Below are 26312 nucleotides of genomic sequence, written 5' to 3'. Positions count from 1 at the left end.
ATAACAGAAAGAGCAATAAGAATGCCTAGCACTGTAATCCTCCTGGTGGGGTGGGGTGGGGTCTGGACTTTTTGCAGACAGGCTGCAAAACTACATCAAGGCATTGGACAGAGAGTTAAAGGATTTGTACAACCAAGTTTAAAAAAAAAAATCAAACCCAACTGAATAATAACAGCACTTTAAAGAAACTGGCATTTAAATTTGGAAATTTGGTAATGTGTCACATTTACCCAGAAGTTAAAAAATTTTCAAGCCAAAATGTCAAGGCCCAATAAGGGTCCTTCTAACTACTAATACATGTGCAAAGATTGGGGGAAAACTGGGAACATTTTGAAGGCACCAAAATCAGTTAAAATTGTTTAAATCAGCATCTGTCAATACTAACAATGTTTCCACAAGTGTCTCGACAGGTAAACAAAAGGAAGTAAAGGACAAAGAACTAAAGGGTAACCAAAACAACCAGAGTGACTAGGGGAAGGCTCCTGCTGTGGCTCCTGCAGTCCCTGTGGTGCATAAAAAAAAAAAAAAAGCAAGTAGTGTGCCATGTGAAAAGAAGGAATGAAAATGGGTCACCAACCCCCCTCCTTCAGGTTTGCTTCGCTTTAATTGCCACACTAAAAAAACACTTAGCTTTTGCAAAACACACGCAATGGCCAATAAACAAGTCTGGCCAGAGATAAAGATGGCACTACAGTTAGGACATGAGCACACAATAAAACGTAAAAAGGTCCAAACAAAATCATACACTGATGCTCATAATAAACAGGTTTCAGAGTAACAGCCGTGTTAGTCTGTATTCGCAAAAAGAAAAGGAGGACTTGTGGCACCTTAGAGACTAACCAATTTATTAGAGCATAAGCTTTCGTGAGCTACAGCTCACTTCCACGATATGCATCTGAGGAAGTGAGCTGTAGCTCACGAAAGCTTATGCTCTAATAAATTGGTTAGTCTCTAAGGTGCCACAAGTCCTCCTATAATAAACAGGGAGACTAGTAACATCACAATTTTAATAACAGCTAACTGCCCTGTTATTCGCTGGTGTCAGGTGCCAGAGATCATGGAGTTTAATGAAGGCATTTGAAAAAAATCATGACAGTGCATAAGCTACCCCTTCAAGCAGAGTAACACCCTTAAACAATGCTGTGGCCCTCTTAGAGGGACAGTGCCTATACTTAATGTAACTAGTGTCCAAATTACCTTTAAAGGGGGCCAGCTGCGTCCCACTACTGAAGGGGACTACAAGGTCCTGGGTTATCCCTCATTTAAACACAATTACATGGCATATTGCCACAATGGCTTGGAAGAAAATACACAAACCTCAATACTGGAATTTGTGCGGAATTTTGTGAAAACCCCCCCCCAAACACTCGTAAAAAATCATGTGCCAATTATACTAACATGGTACCAAAATAAAGGCCCTGGAGGAGAGCTGTTGAAGAGCAAAACAAACTTTGGCCGCACCACACAGGGAATTGTAACAGATTTCCTTAATGGGCGGGTCCACCCAGCCCTTATGAAAGTGGTGGAACCCTATCTCTCCAGTACCCCTCCATGGGTATGGGGAAACAAAAAAATCAATAAAAGTCCAAAACCAGTTTGAACAGGTCACAGTATACTCTTCAACCTTTTGGTACCTCTGGGCATCCCTCATTTACAGCAAGCCAGGATGGTGACCTCCCTGCCAGTATGGAGGAGGGGTCATGTTATTAAAATAGAAGGTGTTGCATACTCCGAGGTCACTGGAAAAGCATTGTATCCTAGTGAATGTTGCACCCACTCTAAGAAGAAAATTTTGTGTACTTGCCCATATAATATTCTAACGACTCTGTCTAGGTTCAAAGTGGCCATCACTAAAAAACTGGCGCACATGGAGCTGGTCCAAATAAACGGTACCTACTGGTGTGTAACTGCCCCAAACCACTCCATCAAGCTAAATAAAAAGCCCTGCCCCTCAAGGCACCCATCCGTGTGCACGACAGTTCCCCAAAGGGCAACCCTGACTGTTAACAGGACGCAGCTCCACCATACTCTGCCAATAATGGGTAACCTAACATAAAATCCGGAATGTCACTACGGCAGTAAGTATCTAAAGGAGGATCTACAGGCCCTGCAGGCAAAAATCAAGGAGTTGGCGGCCAAGGCCCAGAGGGTCTAAGGTACACCCTAATAGGAAAAACTGTGGACCAGGCCAATGTAAAGTACTTGAAGGCGTGGAACCAGGCAGTAGAGGTTAGAGAAAGCAGAATAACTGAAAAACAACTTTGCTTTTGCTAATATATGCCTGGTCAGCAAAACGCCAGATGTTGGGGGCAATAATTGTGTCTTATTCAAAGTTGCAAATAAAACAAAGAAGCCCTGTTTCTCTTGTGTTAGTTTCTTCTGTAGGAAGATATTCTTCCCACACATCCAACCTTGAGTTTATAAAAGGTTCAAGCATGTCAGTATATGATATGGCCTCCTCCCAGCTCCCTTTCCCAGGGACCAATGCCTGCCTTAAAACACAAATGAACAACTTGAAAGACAATCTTATTCCCATATACTTTCACTGTTCCTTTGCTTTTACCCCTAGATATGCATCTGTTGGACAATCAAAGGAGCTACTTCATTCCTATAAACCCCAAATAAAAATTCAACATATATATTTTATACAAATACATTTATTAAAGTACTAATTAAATGTTAAATGTTAATTTCTGAACTTGAGACCATGGGCGAAGACATTATGTAACCTTTAACCATTGGCTACTGTGCTATCATGTCTTGCTGCTAAACCTATCTGGGAAAGTGGGACTGCCTACCCGTCACTTTCCCCGCTCATGGAAAATCCATATATTCTATTGTAATCCATTGATTAACAGTGTCTCTAAGCCTTATAAGCGAGGTGACACTCCATAAGCGCTGTACGTAATAAACTCCTGTGCTTGACCTCTACACGGTGTGAATTTATGTTCTTCAGACAAATAAATGTGGAGGCTCCAGCTTGGCATTGGGGACACCAGACCACTGGCTGCACAGAGATGGGAGATCACTCTAGAGCCTCCCCTGCCTGGGACACAGACTCATCTGGTTGGGGTTTGGTGTGGTGAGGATCCAGGTGGCTCGTTGGGGTGGTCCAGGTGTAGGGGGAGTGGGGCTCATTGGGGGCTTCTCAGTGTGTGGGGGGTGAGGCTCAGTGGGAGGGTCTGGGTACGAGGGGTCTGGATGCACGGAGTTTGGGTGGATGGAGGAGCAGCTCCCTGTACAGACATCCCTCCCCTTGTGGCTGAGGAGTGATGCGTGCAGGCAGCAGGGGAAAGGGAGGAGTTTGCAATGCTTCATAGAATCATAGAATATCAGGGTTGGAAGGGACCCCAGAAGGTCATCTAGTCCAACCCCTGCTCGAAGCAGGACCAATTCCCAGTTAAATCATCCCAGCCAGGGCTTTGTCAAGCCTGACCTTAAAAACTTCTAAGGAAGGAGATTCTACCACCTCCCTAGGTAACGCATTCCAGTGTTTCACCACCCTCATAGTGAAAAAGTTTTTCCTAATATCCAATCTAAACCTCCCCCACTGCAACTTGAGACCATTACTCCTCGTTCTGTCATCTGCTACCATTGAGAACAGTCTAGAGCCATCCTCTTTGGAACCCCCTTTCAGGTAGTTGAAAGCAGCTATCAAATCCCCCCTCATTCTTCTCTTCTGCAGACTAAACAATCCCAGCTCCCTCAGCCTCTCCTCATAAGTCATGTGTTCTAGACCCCTAATCATTTTTTTGCCCTTCGCTGGACTCTCTCCAATTTATCCTGCAGCCAGGGGAGAAATCTGGGAATAGGTCTGACTCGGCCCCAGATGCTGTACAGGGGAAGAAGAAATCCTGTTCTCCCCAGCCCAGATGGGACTAGCACCTGAGTCCGGTGCAGGGTAGGAGCCACCCGTTGGGTCTTTCCCAGTCCCGCCTCCTGTCCCACAGTGATTTACTTCTCTGCTGGCTGCCCTGGGCAGCCGAAACATACTGCCGGGGAGGGTTGCATGACTGCTCTTGTGGCTTCCCTTTGCTTCCCCATCAGAAAGTCATTTTTCTTCAGGGAAACAAAGAAGTATGTGGGGGGACATAAATTCTGTGCATGCACAGTGGCACAGAATCCCGCCCCAGAGTACAATGAGCAAACGACCTGGGGATTCGTATCTAGGAGTCAACAGACTTTCTGTGGAATTACAGCATTTTCTACAGTTGAGGGTACCTATTACATATAGTTAGTTAATACCATATGCATATTCGTGGATTACATGAGGTCACCCTACCTTATAAAAGAAGTATTGCACAAGCTCGGATATCCTAACATAATAAAAATGCCCATGAACAAGTAACATTTTTTTCAAATGTTTAAATTTAGGTATTGCATAGTCACTATTTCTTGCAGCTTGGCGGCCTTCTTTCCCCGTGATTCCTAGAAGAAAGAGTCATTAGAAGCTGTTCAGAAAGGTAACAAATTATTTAAAGCATACAAACAAATACTGGCAAAGTTGCAGGGCATGCGGTGATGTTAATTTAATATTATTAGATTTCACTATGCCTTATAATTAGCTGGAGTGTATAAAATATAAAAGGTATCTAAGAAAATGGGGAACTAATTCTTTGAAGCAACCTCTTATTACTTTTTAAATTATATTTATTTCCTTGTAAATTAAAATCTAGACTGCACACTTACCTATACCAACGTGTGCTTCTAGAATCATACTGACATCATTTGCTCCATCACCAATTGCTAATGTGATAGGGTGTTCCTTTGATAATTTAATCAATTTCACGATCTGAAAAAGAACTAGCATTAAAAATCTCTTTCCTGACATGTTTACAGTTTGGTTACTGTGCTGTGAGATGGCACGTGGTGTACAGTTAATTAAATGTAAGCAACATGCTTACTAAGGAAATTCTGTGAAAGTGAAGAAAACCACTTTTGTCCAATTCAATCATTATACATTAAACCCAATAGGTTTTCTTTGGCTAGAAAAACCTGGGGTATGAATAGTCCTCTGGTTTTATAAGTATTATTAGTGCATTTTAAAAGGGGTAGGGGAGAGAGACTGTTGAGGAGACTAATGTAGAAATTATTCAGAAGTTTTGCTTATGCACAGTCATCATCTATAGGCTGTGAAAGCTTTAATTAAAACAATTCCCAAGATATGGACTGTACATTTTCAGTAAAATCCTTTTTAAAAAAAGGTTTTTACCTTCTCAAATGCTTCCAAAGCCAGTAAAGTTGCTTTTCTTTTCTTATTGAATAGTTTTCTTGAATATTAATCTCATGATCATTCCATGACTGGCAAAATGAATATCAAACTTGACAATGAACAAAGATAATAGGGTCCTGTATGTCTTTCTGGATATAGAAGACCAAATATGGGAGCATAGATCTATCCATTTTAACTAGCAAGCATTATAATTTTAATAAACTGGTCTATTCAAACTAAATACTTATACAGACTTCCCCAGGATGAAAAGAAGAGTGACTAAATACATTGATTAGACTAAACGAATATGCATGTGTACTGTATATGAGTACTAAAACAAAGATATGGGGATTCAAGATATTAATGTTCCCATGTTTTGTGTCTTAAATATCAACATGCTTTAACGTTTCCTTCTCTGGAGTTATTAATATTGTTTACAAATTGAACTCCAGGTAAAACAGAGTTTTTAATCTGGGAATATCTACAGAAATGTATATGTTTATGTTAACATCAATGAGCAAACAGGAGTCGGACAGTATTTCAAATAGTTTACACCATCTACCTATTCCATCTGGATTTTACTTCTATTTGTGTTTAAAAAACAAGAACTAACACTCCACAATAATAGGTAACTCATTCTTCCAATAGTATCATGTAGTATGAATAGAAGATGAAGCAATTAGTTCATTAAATATGTTTCATTTACCAGTATGTATCAACCATAAAAGTTGATCATATACATAAATCAAAATCAGGTGCACAGCAGGGTTCTCTTTTAATGTGCCATTATCTAATTGCTTTCTAGCAAAAATTCTCCTCTCATTCTTTTTCTAATTTTTTTATTCCATTTTATAGGATAGAAAAGTAAAAGATAACATTTTAAATTACCATAACATGTCCCAAACAGTAATGACTTTCAATATTTATATAGATGCATAGTTAACAAGTAATTGATCATGAAACACAAACCTGTGCTTTCTGCAAAGGTGCCATTCGACAGCATAACACTGCACTGCAGTTCCTGCAAATTTCAAGAAAGAGCTCTCTATAGTTACCAGAGCTCCCATCTTCTCTAGGTTTCATTATTAATGATAATGCTGCTCCATCAATAATTAAGCCATAATCTTGCATATCAGTTGAAAGTCTGTTGAGGAAGAAAATGCAAGTGAAGAGCTACTGTACAAATATACATATTTTGAGTCTTGATTTGGAAAGAGAAGGTGACAAATTTATTTACCAAAAAGCAACATTAAAAGGGACACTACCAAGGTAAATATATTTAAAGTGAAAATCCTTCTATGCTGTTCCTAGCAAAATATTTTTAAATTCTAGTTTACTTTTGACTCATTCTGCTTATTTACTTTTGCATTTCACCACCTAGCTTGGACAATGAAACTAGATTGATTCCGTTTAATTTATGCTTTGACTTCCATGCACTGTATAATGCTACTGTGTTTGGGTTTCCAACACTGCAAGGGAATGTTCACAACAAAAATGGGGGAAAAACAAGTGGTTTTCAAAAGTCTGTAAACATTTACATATTAATTATAATAGTTATTTTCCCAACACCTCCCTCTGTCTCCACTGCCAATATACAACCTTTTGTTTATCTTTGACAAAAATAAACTGCCTAAGCTACCCATTATAATGATAAATTATTGACATATTAAAAATTTCCCTCACACCTTGAAAACAACAGAAGCATCAAAGTAGCACACTACTGAGTCAGAATTAACTAGAAAATGAGGTATTTATTAAGAGCTGACAATGAGCTTGAATGCTTGACAGGACAATGAAATATTTTCATTCTAGCCTTACACACACAGAATCCCTACAACTAAAATAAAAATAAATAAATAATGTGTTTGATTCACACATATATGAATCAAATGGTACAGAGAAAACCAATGTACAAAGACCTTTGCAATACAAGGTTAAAATAATATACATAAGTGAACACACCCAAACCCTTGACAAGAGAGAGAGAGAATTAATATCTAGGAAATAAGAGCCAAGGAAAACCAGTAACCATCAACTCCAAGCAACAAGACCGACATTTGTGCAATACTCTGCCAAAACGTAACAATGCTTGCTAACTGATGCTGTCCCTTTATTACAAACTTATCACTAGGGTGAAATTGCTATTTGTTTTCAAATTAACAAAGAGAACAAAGCAAACATACACGCTGTATTACTAGGTCCAGAAAACCCAGAAACTGATTTCCCCCCAAATTTTCAGACAAACAAACACTTTTAGAGTTTTAACCTTTTGAAGTTTTATTCAGACATTTTCTGATTCCAAATCCCATTTTTCTGACTTTCTAACCATCCTCTCTCCCTTCATGACACATTCTAAACTGATGAAATCAACCACTCTTCCCCAGATCATGGGCAGCTGCCACTTAGCCACCCAACAAACATAATTCAATATTCTCTGGTTCCTCTACCTTCATATTTAAGTCACTAACGTTTCAAGGTTCACATGTGGGCCAAGAGATCCCGCAGTGCGCTTGCTCTGTCCCAGATGCATGTAGGTGTACTCTCAGGCTTCCTTAATTATAGTACACAAAACTTCCTGGCACATGGGCTTATCAGGGAAGTCCCAGAGCACACAAAATATTAATTCAGGAACATACTGTTCATAGTATCTTTTAAAAATAAAAACAATATATTTTTCATAACCATGATTTTTGTCCATGATCTATTTTTAGCAGTGGAATGGTTAAAATAACGTAAGTCACATAACAAGCCCGAGGATGAAGAGTGGAAAGATTTTTGGCACGTAACAAGCCTAAACTAGGTATTAGTTGCTACACAGTAATTCACATTCTGGCAACATAAATTGAGCTACAGTATACTGCTGCCATTGCTGTTCTAACAACCATTTAATTACAGTAATTATGAAATGCCCAACAATTCTTTTCTCAGCCTGAAAGCTGAACTTTCTACATACCCTGAGAAGTTGTCCCTGCTTAAGCTGCCACTGTGCTTTAGGACAGTTTTGCTTAGGTCAAACAATACATCATGTAAACTCTGTTCCTCAATTTTCTTTGTGGTTAGCTCAAGTAGCTGTGTGTTTCTTCTGAAGAGTTTGCAGGCATAGCATGTGGCAGCAGCAGTCTCCATTTTGTCTCCGGTCAGAACCCAAACTTTAATGCCAGCTTTCTGGAGTGCTTCAATAGTGTCAGCAGCTTTTTCTTGCAGCCTGTGGATATCAATTGACAATAAATATTGATAGACTGACTGGAAATGAGAAATTCAGGGTCCTTACTAAAAGGTTTCCATGACACTAACAGTATTTCAGTAAAAGGTTTTAGACACAAGAAGTTTCTAATATGAGGAAAATCATAGCTGGGAATCTGAAAATGCTTAAAGACAAAGATCAGCATGTACTGTATAAGTAATGTGTCTTGCCATTTTCAAGCTACTCAAAGGTTTCTGCTTTCATCTTTATTACTTAAAGAATAGGATGTTTCATCTCACCAGCTCCAGGCCAAGTACAAACACACAACATAGAATCATGGAATCATAGAATATCAGGGTTGGAAGGGACCTCAGGAGGTCATCTAGTCCAACCCCCTGCTCAAAGCAGGACATATCCAGTATCTTCAATTAGTTGTGTTAAAAAAATGAAACATCTAAGTTGCTGGGTGATAAAAGTCAGACACACACATGCCCCTCACAGCACCCAATAAGCATATCTTTTGCTCTCCTCACCAACCCCTAAAGATTCTGCCTTCATTTCCTCAGACTGCCCATCTCAGAGACTTGCTTCTCCATGATCTTCCCTCCAGCAGATGAAGGGTACACAGGAATACCACCCAGCCCTGTCACACATCAGTGATGTTCTCAAAAGTGTGAGATTCCCTTTTTTGTTCCTCTGGGGCTCCACAGCCTTCATAGCCAGAACTAGTGACAAATGAAGAATTCCAAGCAATGTCTTCTGAGCAGACCTAACCTTGCTGAGTTTTGTATCCGCTTTTCCACATGGGTGACAGATTTTATATAAACTCCATAAAAAACAAATTAAAAGAAAATTATTATTGCAAAGCTAAGCACTCAAAACTCAGGAAATGCCAGAATTAAGGTAGCTCATACAACCTTAATTATGGTCTGTGTGTGAATATACAGTATAGTCTGATTAAACAATTCTAGGAATATGCTGACTTTGATATAAACCAAAATGTTCATTACCATTTGTGACTCAAATCAAATGAGTATAGAAATACTTGGGTAATATTCACGACATGTTATTCTTCAAAGTTTTATTTTAGTATGGTATCTATGACTGAAAGAAATAAGCCATATTTAACATTTTTATTTGTAGTAGGTCTTAGAAACATAATAGTAAAAGTAATAATTTGCAACATTGATTATCTGAAAATACTGATTTCTGTGTATTTATTATGCATAACTGAGAATGTAGGTAGCTAATTTATAGGAGATGGATACAAATAAAGAGATCTGTGCCTCATACAAAAAAGAGGTATAATTATTGCTCCTCTGGTAATAGGCGCATCTTCCCATTTATCACATTTGCTAGTATACATCATTCAACATATCCAAAGCAATATACTTACTGGTCCTCAACAGCTGTAGCACCAAGCAAAATAAGATCTTTCTCTATCTGCTCATATGCCTCTGCCAGTTTCTTTTCCCGATCATGAAGGGCTATCTTTGCATTCTGAAGCAGCCTGCAGACATTATCATACTCTTTGAGTGTGAACTTTTTATATGCAACACACAATGTTCGCAGTCCCTCCTAAAGAATATGATAAAAACAAAGAACAATGTTTATACTGTGAAAGTCTTAAACACCATTAAGAAAATTTCTGAAAATAGAAGAAATTAATATTATGTAATATTTATGATTAATATGAAGAGTCCCTCTTTGGTTTCTCTATATCAGTTTAGGGCTCGATGATGACTATATAATCTGCCAGAACAAGAGGCATCAGGATGTTATGCTGCTCTGAGAGCAGCCTGGGAGAGACATTGTGACCCTCCAAGTAGGGAGTAAATTGTACTGGGTCTATACCCACTGCAGCACATGCTGCCTGACATGCCAAGGCAACTATCCTGCTGAGTGCGTACGATAGGTAGGTGGAAAAGCATGGGAAACTAAGGCTATATGTTCCCCTTTCTGACCTCTCCTACCTACCTGCACAGAGGAGGAAATGTACTCGCTTTGTGGAGCCTGCTGCCCCTCCTCAGCTGCTACCTGCAACCTGGTCCAAAGGGGTGCTTCTCACTCTTAATCCCTTGTGCTGCTGCACAAGCAGGGATAGAATTTGGCTCTTGGCTGGTCTTTACATTATATGCACAAAGATTTAATTTGTAGGCAAGCATTTTTATGTCTATTTAAAAGGGATTCAAGTTTATAATTTTTTCAGCTGATTTTACTGATATATTTTCCATGTTAAAAAGATCAGCTTTAAAATTCTGATTCATTTGGCGAGATTATCTTTAAATAGGTACAAATGAAAAAAATACTAAAACTGTACAAATAGACCTCACTTTTGAGAGCTATAAACAATTGTCTAATCTAAAACAATTCATGTTTCTCAGTAACTCCTTATACACTGAAAGGGCAGGCATCATCCAATTCTGAGATAACTAAATATTATAGTTATATTATTCTGTGAAGTAAAGCACAAAATACCTGAATGTCACGATAATCTCAATCCTATATTTACTGCACATATCGTTTCTTAATTTACAATAGTTTAATTCTAACAGAAGAAGAGAAAGCAAGCACATATAAAACAAAGCAGGATGTCAAGTATCTCATTAACAAAAGGAAATCAAATAAGAAGCTACTTTCTTGTATGTACTGGTCTGGTGAATGATCTAGTGAACGATCAGTACCTTTTTCACCATAACGTTACACTTCAGCAAATGCACCACAGTAATTGGACTGAAAGTCAGGTGGAATGTCAAGTGTTCAGAAAGCAATACAACAAGAACATTTCCCTTTGACCATTTTCGATGTGAGTATGATCAATTATTTTCTTGCTGGTGTCAGATATTGTTAAATATTTATGTAGTGCCAAAACTTTGAATGGTACTTTACTGAGAATTATAAATGGAAGCGTCCCCAAGGAGTTTGCATACTTATTTAGAGAAACAAAGGAAATGAAGATAAAGGAAGAAGCAGTGAAAGGAGGGCCAAGGATTAAGGCCAAATGATAACATGAGTCATGTTATATTGTGGTTGAATTATATAACTTGTGATTTTTGAAATGAGGCTGAGGTAGTGCAAGAAGGATCAAGTGGATAGCACACGAGTGGAAGCGAGTGACAGAAATCAGGGTGAAAGAAATGGGTTTTGCGGAGGCATTTGAAGACGACTGAAGGTGCTTGACACATTACAGAGCGAGGTCATTCCAGTTTGAAGAATGAGTGCGTGGGAACAATCAGCAGTTAAGAGTAGGCAGATTGCATAGTACGAGATGGAGAGGGTCAAGAGGATAAGTAACATGTATAGGCAGGAGTTCTCTCAAGCTTTCAGTGACAAAAGTTTTTAATTTTACACAGAAAGAGACAAAGAACCAATTAAGGGACATGGTAAAAATGGCAGGAAAAGTTCATTACAGTTGCAGATTGCTGGACAGCCTGAGAGTTGAAGAGAGAAATAAGGAAGTGCCCAAAAAAAACCCCTCCGACATTTCCAGTTAGAGAGATGGGGAAGATAGTGGAGTTATCAATGGAAACAGAGAAAGGGAAGTGTTGAGGGAATGATGAAACATTCAGTTTTTGCCATACTTAATTTAAAATAAGTACTATGACATTCAGGATGAGAGGAAAAATACATGAACCTAGACTAAGGGGTAAAGTCTGGAATAAACAGGTAGATCTGACAGTCATCAGCACAGTGGTGACAAGACATCATAGGAGTCAACGAGATCACCAAGAGAGTAAGGGTATAAGGAGAAAAGGAGGGAACCTATGGCAGATTCTGGTCAGCAATTATAGAAATGGAGAGGGAAGGGAAGATGATCCTCTGAAAAAAACATCAGTGAGGCAGGAGAGCCAAGAAAGGACAGAATAACAGAAGCCCATGTTAGAGAGAGTGGTGATCACAAAGTGAAAAGGCAGGAGAGAGAGAGCATTCCATTTTTATTTCAGTTACATTTTGGAACTTGAAAAGAGCCCTGCTGCAATGCAGCAGTTGAATTTGAGGACTAGCAGTAAAGCATTTCACTGTGTGTAAATGTCATGTGTTCACCTTCACACTGCACTACTGCAGGGATTGGGTATTACTATATTTTTGTACTGGCTCATAGTGGCTTCTATTACTAATATACAGTACCTTAAGCATCCCGATGACTGCCCACAACACCTAGATCAATGGTTTTCAACTGCAGGTCTGCAGCCCCCTGGGGGACTGCGAGGCAGTTTCAGGGGGTCCATGAAGCAGAGCCAGCATCAGACTGATCGGGACCTATGGTTGAAGCTTGGAGCCCTGAGTCCTGGCACACACAGGGGGGGGAAATTCTGAGCCCCCTGGCTTAGCAGCTGAAGCCCAGAGCTCTGAAGTTCCGCTCCACTCCCAGTTGGGCCTTGGGGTTTTTATAGCATATCGGTGGGGGCCTCCGAAAGAAAAAGGTTGAGAACGTCTGACCTAGATCACATCCTCCCACTCCCTATTTGTCCCCAAAATAGCAGACCACAGTGCCAAGGATAAAAACAAGTAACAATCACCAAAAATGAGTTAGAAATTTTATGGCAACAGCATTTCACTTGATCAACACCACTTCCAGCCTTGAGATATGGATATTGCTCTCCACAGAACAGCACTGCAAGATTAGTAATTATCATACTCCTAGTAATTTGATGTTTCCACTTTCTATCTTGATCATGACCAGGAAGCACAGATTTGAGTATATTATTTTGAGCTGGATTACTTCTGATTTGATCTGAACTGGTTTACACATCCTTAGAAAGAATAGTACTATTTATGACAAACTATCATTGCAAGTTCCCTTTATACTGTTAATGAGTACCTTTAATGTAACCTGAAAAGTTAAAGGAATTTCCCATGAATCTAACCGACAAATAAATACAAACAAGTCTCTTACAGTTTGATGGGCACTACCGAACGATTCTGCTCTATAACATAACCTACCACTGTTACCATTTTGGCTTTATATATTTTGATGCATGAGTAGAATTTACTAAATAGAAGGTAGGTAACCCATGTACCCTTCTCCAAAGAAAAAAAGTCACGCTATCAAAAATATGATGGGAAAATGTACAAATCAGAAGTGTAATGTGCTCTTTTTGAATTATGTCTATAAGGAGCCATGAGGAAAGAAACAGCTGATGGCAACAAAGCCAAGAATGTTTATTAATAAAGTGATTAACTCATCTGAGCCAATGCCCAGAACCCAGTTGCCAAAGATGACTGAATTCAATTTTTGAAGAGGAAACAACATTATTTCATTTTTGGAAGGGAACATACACATAAGAAGATGAAATTCATCCCTATGAAGATGATCAGCACAAGGCCAATGCATTAAATGCCACATAACCCATGTACAGATCTTGATGCTGGCTCTCTGCACAAAGGTGAATTTTACTTAAAAATGAACATAATGCATAGACAGAAGAAAATGAATGTTATTTTTTTGGTTTGTTAGATCAACAGGACTGTCTTACTTGGACAGAAGAGCAAGTCAGTTAATTGAAAATGGAAGGACAGCAAGGTCTTGCCCTTGGTGTTACTGTACTTTGCTTTAGTAAATAAGAAAATCCTAGCTCCTAATCTGAATGTTTTAGGCTAATCTTCCCCTGGTTAAAGCCTGGGCAGTTTGTGGTGATAGCGCTTTGCCCATCACCTTAGATTATTAATTTGTATTGATTATAGAATCCTCTGTATTTTTTGTACTTTGGTATTTAGCAATTAACAACTACAACCACCTCTCAATTTAGTTTTCCACTTTGAGACAGAATGCATTAATAGATACTTTTTGAAGAAGTTAGCTTGAGATGAGGCTCTAGTAATTTTACTCCTTCCAGTCACAACAATTTGGGCAACCAACTTCGTGATTTTATTGATAAATTGATGTTGCTTCTTGTAAAAAAGCAGTATATTGTCCTGGACACAGAATCTGAAGTGTTATTTTAATGTTAGTCAGTAAAGTCTACATGACAAAATGGACAAAATGAATAATAAAGTCTTAGTAATCTTTCAAAAGAGAGGGAAAGGACCAGATCAATATTGAAAGCATGACTCAATCTAACTGTTCCAGTTTAGTTGACTGCTAAGACTAGATTCCAGCAACGACCTTTCAAGTTGGTTCAAACTTTTGAACTATGAACTGTATTAGAATAAGAAAGATTTTTATTTCCCAGTTAAATGATGTTGTCAGAGGAAATATATTTTAAGTGGCATTTAATGTTCGTATGGAAGATTAATCAAGCAAAATAAAGATAGACGAGCTCTCTACAAAGTTACTTATATGCAATCCAAAAAGGACAATCATCAGGACATCTATGAGATACCTATCATTTATCATAGCATGTGAGCCTATTTGCTGCCTGTATGCTCTTGAAGAAGCAGCTATATTTAAGAATTTGGCCTAAATGCAATTATCCAGGATGAAGAAATATTGAGACTGAGGGTCTTGATTCTCTCTCAGACTCTGCCAGAATTTGGATGGATATAGTAATATTAAATTGCTCTTTCAGTTTTATTAGCTTCTTCCACCTCCAAACAACCACTCTCTCACAGGGGAGAAAGCTATTTTATATAGTAAAAGCTTAGTAATGTGCTCTGGGAAAGAGTTTTAAAGAGGAAATCCAGTTTTCCTCTAAAACAGCAGATAACATTGATGGACATTTCTTCACTTTCTGTAGTAATACCTGTTTTCAGTCTGAGTATCTGATGCCAGTCAATGCTATCTTATTTTAAAAGAGATGATAATATTTCATTGAAATGGCCTTTGTTGTTTTTTAATGGCATGTGAGACAAGTATTTATAACCCCTAATCCTATCTTTCAAGTAACCAAGTTAGATATTTTTTCCCAAAGGAATCGAGCAAGCTCAGACTTCCTTTTTAGCGAGCAAAAATGTACGTACAGGCATTATTGTTGTATTGCTTCCTCATAACAAGAACATTTACAGCAAAATTATGTTCTAATGTTTTCTCTCTCAGGAGATCTTGTGAAGTATTCTAAAGTCGGTAAAAATATCAGATGCCAAGCTGGAGACTGAAAGTGGGGGTGGGATTTTCAATAGGAGTTTTACCACTGACTTCAATGGGGAAAAGTTAGGCCAAAGCTGAGCACTTTTTAAAAACCTCACCTTTGACTGCTAATTAACTAGTTCTGGGTAATAATAGATAACTACTAGTTAGATTATCCTAACCACAAAATTAACATGTAAATATCCTTCAAAATATGAGTTCTTGGTGTTTATTAAGCATTGGGGCAAAAATCATACCTCAGAGGAAAGATCTCCAGGGGGCAGAGGAGAGAGGGGGCTCACTTTTGTCGGCAGCTACTGCTACAGAGGCTATGATGAAGAGTAATCCTTGCACTCAGGAGGGCAGAAGGACTGTAGCTGTGTCCAGGTCTCGCACAATGGTGGAGGCTCCCTGAACCCTCCTCCCCATCTTGGGGCACAATGCAGGGTCAGGAAATGCCATTTAATATTTAATCTTACCACTGCGTTGCGCTCAACTCTGGATCGTATTTGGTCTATTTTGCCTTCTGTAACTCTAGGAAATATAGATGAATCTGCTCCCTTACAAAACAGAAAAATGTCGCCTAAAAGAGACAAAATACGAAGTTTAAAATGGTTAAAATTTATTTTCTCAAGAAAAAAAAAGTTTTTAAACAGGTTAAATATTTTTAAAGACAGTTTCTTCAGACATACATTGTTCTGAGAGAGCTAATTACCATCTTAAAATTCCAAAGTATCACTGGAAGAACAGAAAAGAGCACAGCATGAAGAAAAGAACACTCTGGTGAGACCCAGTTGAATTCAAAATCAAGACAAAGTTCACAAACCACTAACCCCCTCCCTCCAAAGCAAACCAAATCCAGGATATGACATCTCTACCTGCCACTGATCGGACAATCACACTCATTCGCCTCCTTACCGAATCAAAACTCAAAATCTCTAACAATTCAAACCTGAAAGAGAAAAAAAACAAAAACCATTTTGAAGTTAGCCTGTTTTTTCACACAGCTAAGCTTGTTACTAATCCTAGATAATAATTTGTAAGTTCTGCCCCGTGGAACAAAGTAAGATGCAGTCAGTTAAGGAAAAATGGGTGAATCCCCTGGCAACTAGACCAGGAGTTTTGGCTGGGTAATGACTGCATGATGGAGTCCAGTATCCAGTCACTGACAGCAGCCAGTACGAGAGGAAGATGCAAGAAACCCTATAACACAGGGATATGGAACATACTGCCCACAGGGAAAGTTTCCTTCTAGTCCCTAATAGCTAGAGGTTGTCCTATGCCTTGAAGTATGAGGGTTTCTATCCCTCAGATGTTTTAGGATTTTTAAGATTTATTATAACTCTGAATATTCTTGTTTTCCTCAAAGGGAAAGGCACTCCTACCCCCAATAAATCTCCATCCAACACCAATATTCCCCTCGACCCAATGATTCCCCTCTACCTTCTCCATACCATTCATTTAATGTATTTTATTAGGTCTCTTATTAATTTTTTATAAAGTAAAGAGTCCCAATTTTTTTTTTCAATATAAACATATCTTTAACCCAAGTTCTGACCTCTGAAAGGCCCTTCTCCGTAAATATTTTACTCATGAAAAATGCTCTAATCATTAGACAGACCATATCATATTGTTTTCACTTGTTTAATCAGAGAATTTACTCAGTTCTATGTTTTTACAGTCTGGAATTAAAAAAAAAAAAAAACTACGTAAGGCCATAATACTACTTTTGTTGAAGTCAATGGTACAAATCTAGCAGGAAGCTGGATCAGGCTTATGATTGCAAAATGCAATGAAAATTGGAGTAAGTTCCAAGTATTTTTTAGTACTTCCATACTTTACCTGCCAAATTATTACTGTGCCTCCATTTGCTTATGAATTTAGCTATAAATATCAGAGTCCTATGTTACTTAACAGGAATGAAACCAATGGGGTTCTACAGAAATATAGATTAACATTTTCAAAAGCACATAAATCCTATTAACTTTCTGTGGGATTTAAGTGGTTTTGAAAATTTTACTCATAAAAATGTTCTACAGAAGTTACTCTACAGTCCCAGACTATTTAACAAAGTAGAGTACCCTTTCTGTAAATTACTTGAACCACCTAAACGATTTTCCAACAGGGATATAATTCTCCATTAAAACTAAATAGGATTGTTTAAAATAAAATATATAGAAACAGATGAAGCCATATTAATTTTATATACCAGAGAAACACCATTTTGCCTCGGACTACCTTGTTATACCTTTGCTGTTTTCCCATTTTTCCAACTACATAGTTTCTCAAACTGTCAGAGTAAGTGAAAACAGAAAATGAGAAGTCCTGTAAATTATAACTATCAGTAAAGCATTAGCATTCTTCAACTAAGTGGTTTATTATTTCTCAAAATTTTTGGTTTACAAATGAATATACTTAGCGAAAGAAAAAATTGCTGTATACACCATTGATAAAATCCATTTCCTCAGACCCAACCAGTTCATATTTCCACAACCACTCACCTCTCAATATCATTTTTTGGATTTAAAATTTCCATAAAGTTGTCCTTCAGCCTTAAATATGTGTAACCAAGCCTGCAAATTTAAATGCAAATTCAGACAAGGAGAGATTACAAGTAATACATTTATAATTACACAGCTTAACACGTTGTAAGTACTTAAGAATCGACTTTATCTTCTGAAATAGAAATATTCCGTTTTGATTTCATTCATAGCTAAGAAAAAGAATCACTAAGGTATGCTAAGAAGATAGTAAACATCACATGTTGATATGATTCTGTTAAGTTGCTTATTAATAATATTTTGCTGCTGAAATATATTTTCAGCTTCAGTGAATTGAATATCCATATTCAAATTATTTTGGAGACCTAAAAACGATCAAATTACACACGTACCTCTGTATTCCTTCAACTAAAGCAACTTCATCAGGTGATGATGATATATACACACAAGATCTTCCGGACAACTGGGCTTTCTTTAATCCATCTACACTGTCATCCTCTTTCACTTGAACAGTGTGACAAAGACAAAGAGCCCGAAAAAATAGCTCCTCTCTCTCCTAATAAATAAAAAGGAAAGTATTGTCATTATATAGTATTACTTTGAAAAGGGATACGAAAAATGAAAACAAAAACAAATAAAACCCAATCTTCCTTCTAAATTATTCTGTTCTGTAGGAGATTGGAACCACTTATTTGATTTGGGCTTGTACCTACAACCAATTATGAATATTTTTGATAGGTAATACAGTCTCACATGGTGGCTAATCCTTTACGAGGGAATTGGATGCGAGCCCTACCCATGACTAATTAAGCTTCCTCCTAGATGATGTCAAAGCCAGGATCAGGTGACGGCTTGAAGATTACCTGGTCCTCATAAAAGCCACCAAGCAGCTCAGGAGAGCAGCAGGAAGTAAGACGACTCCTGTAAGAATCCCTGGATCAAGGGAAATGGCCTATTTCATATGCAACTCTCTGAAAGAAGTATAATCTTAAAAGGAGCAGAATGGAGAGGTGCAGGTTGTAGGAAGGTTCCTGCGGGAGTCCCTAGGACAGGGGAAGGAACACAGATTACATATGATTCTGCAGGCAGCAGGCTAAAGATAAGGGGAGTAGAGACAGGCTCGCCCTGACTCTCAGGCAGATGCCCTGTGGAATATAATCATGTAGGGAGTAGACAGGCTCTTGCAGAAGGCTGTGGGTCACAGAGAAAGGACAAGAGTGATATGATAAATTTTCTCTCAGCACCCAGGTCTTACTGTGGGGTGAGTTTCTGATTGTTCTGTTGCTACTCTGACAAGTGTTTACTGCACAATAACAGAGCATGTTTTTAGGGGCCTTAAATCCAAGCTGAGAGCCAGAAAAGCATTGGGTTTGGACCTTTGATGTTGTCAGCTGAGTGTGTGGACTTCCTGTCTTGCATAGCTTGAAACAGCCCCTTTCTGGTTGCTCATATAAGGTATGCTTTGGTAGGCGATTTTGGGAGCTGGGGTGAAACCTTTACAGTCAGTTGCAGGGACTGACTAAGGACAGCCTCTCTTTATGTATCTCAGGCCTCTGAGTGCAGGTTGGGAACCATATCTAAGAGGTAACTGCTAGTTCCTGGGCTGTTGTTTGGGGTTCTGTTTTATCCCAATGAAGGTTGCTTAGTTAAGCCAAAGAAGAATTGCAGCCCGTGCTCTAATCACACTTCGGTGTCTGTCTCTCTTTCCTGTACAGCAAAAACTGCAACTGTGTAGAGAATAGAGTCACCCAGAAAAAAAACTTTTGCACTAGTTTAAATTTATGAAGACTATACAATATGCTTTTAGCACTCATTTTTACCCATTTTATCATAGTTTTTGTCTTATATTATCACTTTAATCAGTCAACTAACTATTATTATAGATGTTTAGCTATTAACTTGGTAAACTTTCATATTTTAGTTTTCAATTAACGATATTTTACAATTCTGTTAAGTGGATTCTCTTGGACATTTCTTGTTAACCAAATGAATCCCTTAGACTAAACTACAAGAGGAAAATATTTATGCTGTGATACAATTCCACCAGAAACCCACTTAGTTTACTAAAATCTCTGGGACATTTATAATTTTCTTTTCCACATAAAGATCAGTCCATTTTCATATTTTTTTTAAAGGGGCATCGTACTTTCCCGCTTCCTCCTGGAGAAGAGTCGATCATATCAATGCCTGTACAATCATGGAGGATTTGCCCATTACAGATGACATGAGGTATATAAACATGCCCTTCAATGCAGCATTCTATGAATTCCATATTGTTCTCAGTTAATGTTCCCGTTTTATCTGTGAAGACATACTCAACCTGCAAAGAAATACATTAATTAACGAGAACTGGATTTATTATCAGACACTGAGAAAGTCTCTGTTCATAAATCAAGTTGTATAATTTTCAAGCCCTTAGCTACTGGTCCTCACTAAAGAAGAACACAGTGGCTTTCCTTTGGGGTGTCAACTTTTGTCAAAATACAGGCAGCACCTGAAAGGTTCTACAGTACATGGGATAGCTGCAGAACTATGTTTCACCTGACAAAGAAAGTATGTGAGACAGTAGTGAAGCACTTAATCCATTTTTCTCACTTCCATCCTCCTCCTTTCCCAGGTTAAATCCCTTATCTGCAAGAGCTATTTCTGGAAACACATTGCACATAGCTTACACTTGTCAATGACTTTTGATATCTGATGCATAAGCCCAGATTTCGATTATAGTTATACAATGTAAATCCCGAGTGCCTACAACAATGTCTACAACAATGTCAACAGAATTACTCAAGCATTACATACTAATGTGCATGTAAGTGAGATACTAGTGAGATCAGAATAGGACCACAGCAATTGTGGAAAAACAAACAAAATGTAGTTATAGTGTTACAGTGTAGGCCTAGCAACTGCACTCTTCACCTGAACATCAGTTTTTATTTCACCTTCCATAGCACTTCATGGAATTCAAAACCCACAGCAGTAAAAAGAAAATGAAAAGTGACTGGTAGCAGGGACAACAGATATGTCAGACTACTATAACAGCTCAAAGGTGGGGTGTGGTGTTTTTTTTTGTTTTTTTTTGAGTAACTGACAGCAAGCAGTTCCAAATATATCATTTAAGCTAATGGTGCTTATAATGGGTTAAGCAATACTTCTCTCAATTACTATTGATCATATTGTTTAAAAGCCTTAGAAATTATCACACGTTAAAAGAAGTAAGTTGGTCCAATAAAATGTATTACCTCACCCACCTTGTCTCTCTAATACCCTGGGACCAACATGGCTACAACAACACTGCATCAACAATGAATGTGTCCACTAAGTTTGGTTGCACAACTTGACAAACCTCAGGCCTGTTCTTCAGAGGCTCTGAGCACCTACAATTCTCACCAACTTGCATGGTCAGTACCTCTGAAAATTGAGCCTCATGGGTATCGAGTTGGATATCTAAAACTGAAGAACACTTTTAAACTCCAGATTAAATCTTGAACAGCACATTTTGAAATGACAAAAATTAATTAAGCCAAAAATGACCACAATTGGGTTATTTTACTTTAAGTGTTAGAAACGATTGATAAATTTTTATAATCAATTTACCTGTCCTAATTCCTCATTGAGGTCAGAAGTATTCACCAGAGGTCCTTCACCTGTGTCCTCATCAAACATTTCTTCATCCCAAGTGAGGAAATAAGAACCAAGAAACTTCTGCATTTCCACTGTGACATACATAGATACAGGAATAATGTAGTTGAAAAGAACCATGAATGCAAGGAAGTCTGTAAATGCTCGAAGTATCTGCCAAAGAAACAAAACCAAAACATTGATTTTTCATTAATCAGTGGAAATTAAAAGATTCAAATGGTTATTTATGAGTTTATCTTTCAAATGTCTTTCAAACATTAAGTGGAACCATTTAAAAGAAAAATCTTCTCAGTTACTCTCAACCCTAAGCTTGCATTTCTGCATTTCTCCATCACTGTCATTTTCTCTCCATGCTTCATGATACAGTGAAGTCAGAATCTGGCACATTTTTATACATCTGTTATGATTCCAACTTCACTACTAATCAAGCATGAGGAAGAAAGAGCTTTGAAGGAGAAACCAACTTTGTAATTCTCGTGAGTCCAGGTTTAGAGTACATATTTTCAGTTACATATTAATGTATTACAAAGTTCTAGAGTGTCGAATGAATGACTACCTATGAATGATGAAAAATTAATATTCACAGAATATCATAAAAGAGAAAAACCAAACAGCAAGAAAAGGAGGCAAGGTTTGCCGATTTGTACAGGTTACAAACACTTCCCATATTTCAAATAAAGGGCTTCCTGTCTCAATGAAATAGCAAGGTATTCATGTGTATATATTAATACTTTGATGTTTTCTCCATAGATAATAAATGACAGATTTTAAGCAATTTAGAAATAAAGGACTGAATTGTGCAACCTTTACTCCAATTCGTAAACCTAGCAATCACAGTCACTAAGATCACACAAGTAAGTATTACTTGTGGGAGTAAAGGTTGCAAAATCCAATCTTATTTGTAAGAAAATTTATTTATGTGAAGAAAGGCTGCAAAGTGAGGCCCAAAGTTAAGAGCTCAGAGTTTAATACCGATTTCTCAGTAACTAATACCAGCAACAAGAAAACACACACTTTCAATTTAGGTGGATTTTTGATACTGTACAGACTGAATACTAAACACTATTACTATATAGTCTCTTTAAAATTACATTTGAACAAACATCCAGCTTAAAGTGCAGAAAGCCAAAATACAAAGCTTTTCCAAACTGTACTGCCAGTAGTCTCAGCAAGGACCAGGAGAAATAATTCATGACTTTTAGTCACTCTTCACTAGGATCACTGGAAACAAATGTGAATTTAGGGTATTCTGAAACTATTTTGGTATTTCAAGTGTTTTCTTCACAAGATAAATTTTCATTAAAAATATTCTGCGAATTATGGTTGCACAGATCTACTTCTGAAAGAACAATGACAGTTTTGTATTTATCGATCTATAGGAACAGACAAGACAGCCAGTATCCATTTATATAGGACATGGTGGAGCATGATGTAACAGTCCCACCAGTAGTGCATTTTTACAGCACGAGGGGCTAACAGGTGTATATTGCCTCATTCACCTTGGGGTCATTAACTTTGTATATGACCATACCAATTTAAAATGTCAATACTGTTTACTATTTTACTGCTGTTCATTTTAGTATAAAAACCTAGCTAATGTGCTTTATGCAGTATAGCTGGATTAATTCAAAAGGACATGCTCCACGAATCAGGTTGCACTGGAATATGGTATCAAATATTTGAATTTTGTTTTGGTCCTTATGGGGGAATAGAAGGGAGAAGAGAGAGACAGGTGATGATATGGGAAGACCTCTGGGAAGAGATCGGGGTGGGAAGTCATAAAGAAAGGACTCCAGGTTAAGGTTTGGGGCAGAAGAGGGCAAAATACATTTTATTTTAAAATGATCCAGAAAAGATACAGATAACTTACTACAATCACTAGCATTCTCACTTTTATTTTGATTTGCTTTACAAAAATATCCAACAAGTTCATTCAATTTGTTTTAAATTCCATTGAATTTTATAAATTTTCCAGTAGCTATCCAGTGGCTCTAGTAATCCCCTAAGTGATTCTCAAAAGTCCTGAAATGGCTTCCCCTCAGACAGTCAAAATTACTTCTAATCAATAGGAGCTCGTCCCCAACTTCAGAGATCTATTCATAAGCTACCATATAAAAATATATCATATCCCACACGTTGCCATCTAATTTTTAATGTTTACTTTAGACAAACATCTACTATTTATTCAATATTTATTTTTTAAAGTAATTAGCTACTATGCCTAGGGGATTTGCTTCCCTTTAACTGATACAGAAATTATAGCCTCTTTAAACTTTTCAGTTTTACTATTATCTATATACTATTTAACAATCACTACTTAAAAGGTTTTCATCAAACAAGTGTTAACGAAACAGAAAATATATAAAAACAAAGATTGCTGGGTACCTCCATCTGAATTTAGGATAGTAGGAAGTATGTTATCCAAAGACTTAGAATTAAAAAACAAACAGAACGAAAACAACAGATCAGCATAATATGGTCAAGTGTTGTATCTGCACTTAACGCTCAGCATTTTAAAAGTGACCTCCAAAACATTCAGAAATATATTTTATCTAGTGTGTGCTAAATGCACAAAGAACAAGAGGGCAAAGAGTCATTCAAAAAATAACAGATATGAAAAACTAGTTTTTCCAATCTTCTTAAAGTTATGCTAGCCAATTTGACTCCATTGTGATGTCACACATACCATGAAGCGTCATTAACTAATAGAGCCAGTCAATATGGGTCTGGTAAGGGACACTTTTTTGGTAATATGGTGCCCTTTTGAAAAAATATTTCATATACTTTTTAAAAAAATAGCTTTTTAAATTTTTTATAGAATAGCTTTTTAAAAATATTTTAAAAATAAAACATGTCTCTAACTCTACATCAATCCATCATACACTTCAACAGCAGGGCTTCCTGTTATCAGTAACGTCATACAATCACATATTCTGGGATTACGGTGAAATGGAACTGTAAATCTCAGGGACACTAGAATAAAAATGGCAAGTTTACACTTTCCTAGTTGCTATATGATCCTCCATGCTCTTCTGTTTAGAACACTATAATTTTTATATGTGTCACTCTTGAACACCTTGAGAGAAAATTATGTTACACAAACACACAGTAATTTTCCGTACCAGGTTTCTTTTCCTTTCTGACTCTGTTTTCTGATTATACCATGGTTCATCACGCAATGGATCACTCTGCCAGACATACTTCAGGGTAGTATTTATTAGTGCTTTACTGATTAGAATACAGAGGTATACAATAAGGAATACATTCATTGATCTAAAACAAACAAAAGAAAACAACTCTTCCATTAGTATATAAAAATGTACAGAGTTTATAAAAACTTTATACTGAAGCTCCTTAAGTCTAATTAATATTCATTAACAAATCTAATAATGTTATGATGTTAAATAAGTTCTGTACAGTATTTCTCCAGTGGAGAATAATATTACTAAGACCTGGTCTAAACTTAAAAGTTTACCAACATAACTTGATCACAAATTTTATACACGTTTTACCATCACCACTATGCTGGTAAACCCACTATGTAGATGCAATTACATTGGCATAACTATCCTTATACCAGGACAGCTTAAGCCAGTTCCCTGAACCAGCACAAACTATACTGGTATAAACACTTTTACACAGATATAACCGCATCCACACTCAAGATTTTGCTGGTATAACTATACCAATATAATGGCAAAAACGTCCTAGTGCAGATAAGGCCTAACTTTCTTCTCAAAGCATAAGAAAACAAAAATGTTGTTATTAACATCAGTGATGGGCATGAACTGAACGTTCTGACCTGTACACCTTTAACAATAAGAAGAGCTCCTTCACCACTTCCCAGCAGTTGTGAAAGGAAAAAGGAGGTACACAGGCTGATTACCGTAGCTTGCTTTAAGCAATGGCATCCTATCTGCCACTCAGACACCAGGGTAAGGTATGAGACTATATAAGAATCCCCGATATCTGTGGTAACAGACAACCAATATCAGCCCAAGTAGCTGCTACTCCCCTTACAGATGACAGTGTGTTCAGAAAACAACAGGCTTCCTTTTCAATAGCATTCATTTTGCTTGTGTAGACCACCATTCATTTTAGTTAAAACACAGAAACCCTGCCAGAAACAGACTGGTAGTACACAGTGTTTCTGCAGTTTGGTTCCATTTTATTGTATTTTAGTATGCTGTTCCAGACTGAAGTGCCTCAAAGGAGTTTTGTCTATTGAACTCAACATGTAATTGCTAAAAATTGGGAACTGTAAGGGTACTGGAACATGGCACAATCTGCTGATTCTGTCAGTGGATCTACTCTAAGCAGGAAGAGTTACTATACTCTGGAATGGTAAAGAACAGCTGATTTCGAAAAGGTAACTAGAATTAATAAGTGTTTGTTGTTGTTTTTAAAATATAGTCATCTGTTCAATAAGAGGAACAAAAATCTAAAGGGTGCCCATGGTGACCACAGAAAGATGCAATTTTTACCAAGTCTCTTTCTTCCACTTATATTCTAGTCAATGTAACATAAAGTTTTAGCGTAAACAAAAATGTGTCCGAATATTATTTTTTTAAATCCAAACGTACTCTTTTCACCCCAAAATAAATACTTAAAAAGGATAATAAAAGCTTTACTTTTCAACAGCAGATCGTTTCTGTGATTTTGACTGGTAATTTAATGCCATCTTCGTTTCCATGCCAGTGTATATAGCAACACCTGAAACAAGAAAAACTATTTTAGTAAAGATTGTGATTGAAGGTTGTGAATGCAAGT

General features: G+C 37.4%; 1 protein-coding gene across 6 annotated transcripts in view; it reads right to left on the bottom strand.

The window, feature by feature from the left end:
* ATP11A (ATPase phospholipid transporting 11A) overlaps positions 1 to 26312 on the bottom strand; it is a 225544-nt gene that overhangs the window by 36686 nt on the left and 162546 nt on the right. For all 6 annotated transcript variants that reach the window (XM_073350104.1, XM_073350114.1, XM_073350124.1 and 3 more), the window contains 13 exons: positions 26174 to 26255; positions 24665 to 24815; positions 21498 to 21695; positions 20050 to 20223; positions 18296 to 18459; positions 17904 to 17975; positions 16281 to 16354; positions 15882 to 15985; positions 9793 to 9974; positions 8166 to 8417; positions 6182 to 6356; positions 4690 to 4792; positions 4283 to 4428 (listed from right to left, as the gene is read on the bottom strand). In XM_073350104.1, coding sequence (XP_073206205.1) covers positions 4283 to 4428; positions 4690 to 4792; positions 6182 to 6356; positions 8166 to 8417; positions 9793 to 9974; positions 15882 to 15985; positions 16281 to 16354; positions 17904 to 17975; positions 18296 to 18459; positions 20050 to 20223; positions 21498 to 21695; positions 24665 to 24815; positions 26174 to 26255 — 1877 coding nt within the window. The remainder of the gene's footprint in view (positions 1 to 4282; positions 4429 to 4689; positions 4793 to 6181; positions 6357 to 8165; positions 8418 to 9792; positions 9975 to 15881; positions 15986 to 16280; positions 16355 to 17903; positions 17976 to 18295; positions 18460 to 20049; positions 20224 to 21497; positions 21696 to 24664; positions 24816 to 26173; positions 26256 to 26312) is intronic.

Source organism: Lepidochelys kempii, chromosome 1 (genome assembly GCF_965140265.1).
Source record: "Lepidochelys kempii isolate rLepKem1 chromosome 1, rLepKem1.hap2, whole genome shotgun sequence".
Classification (NCBI taxonomy): Eukaryota; Metazoa; Chordata; order Testudines; family Cheloniidae; genus Lepidochelys; species Lepidochelys kempii.
The sequence above is the reverse complement of the archived record's forward strand: the minus strand, read 5'-3'. Positions and strand labels throughout refer to the sequence as shown.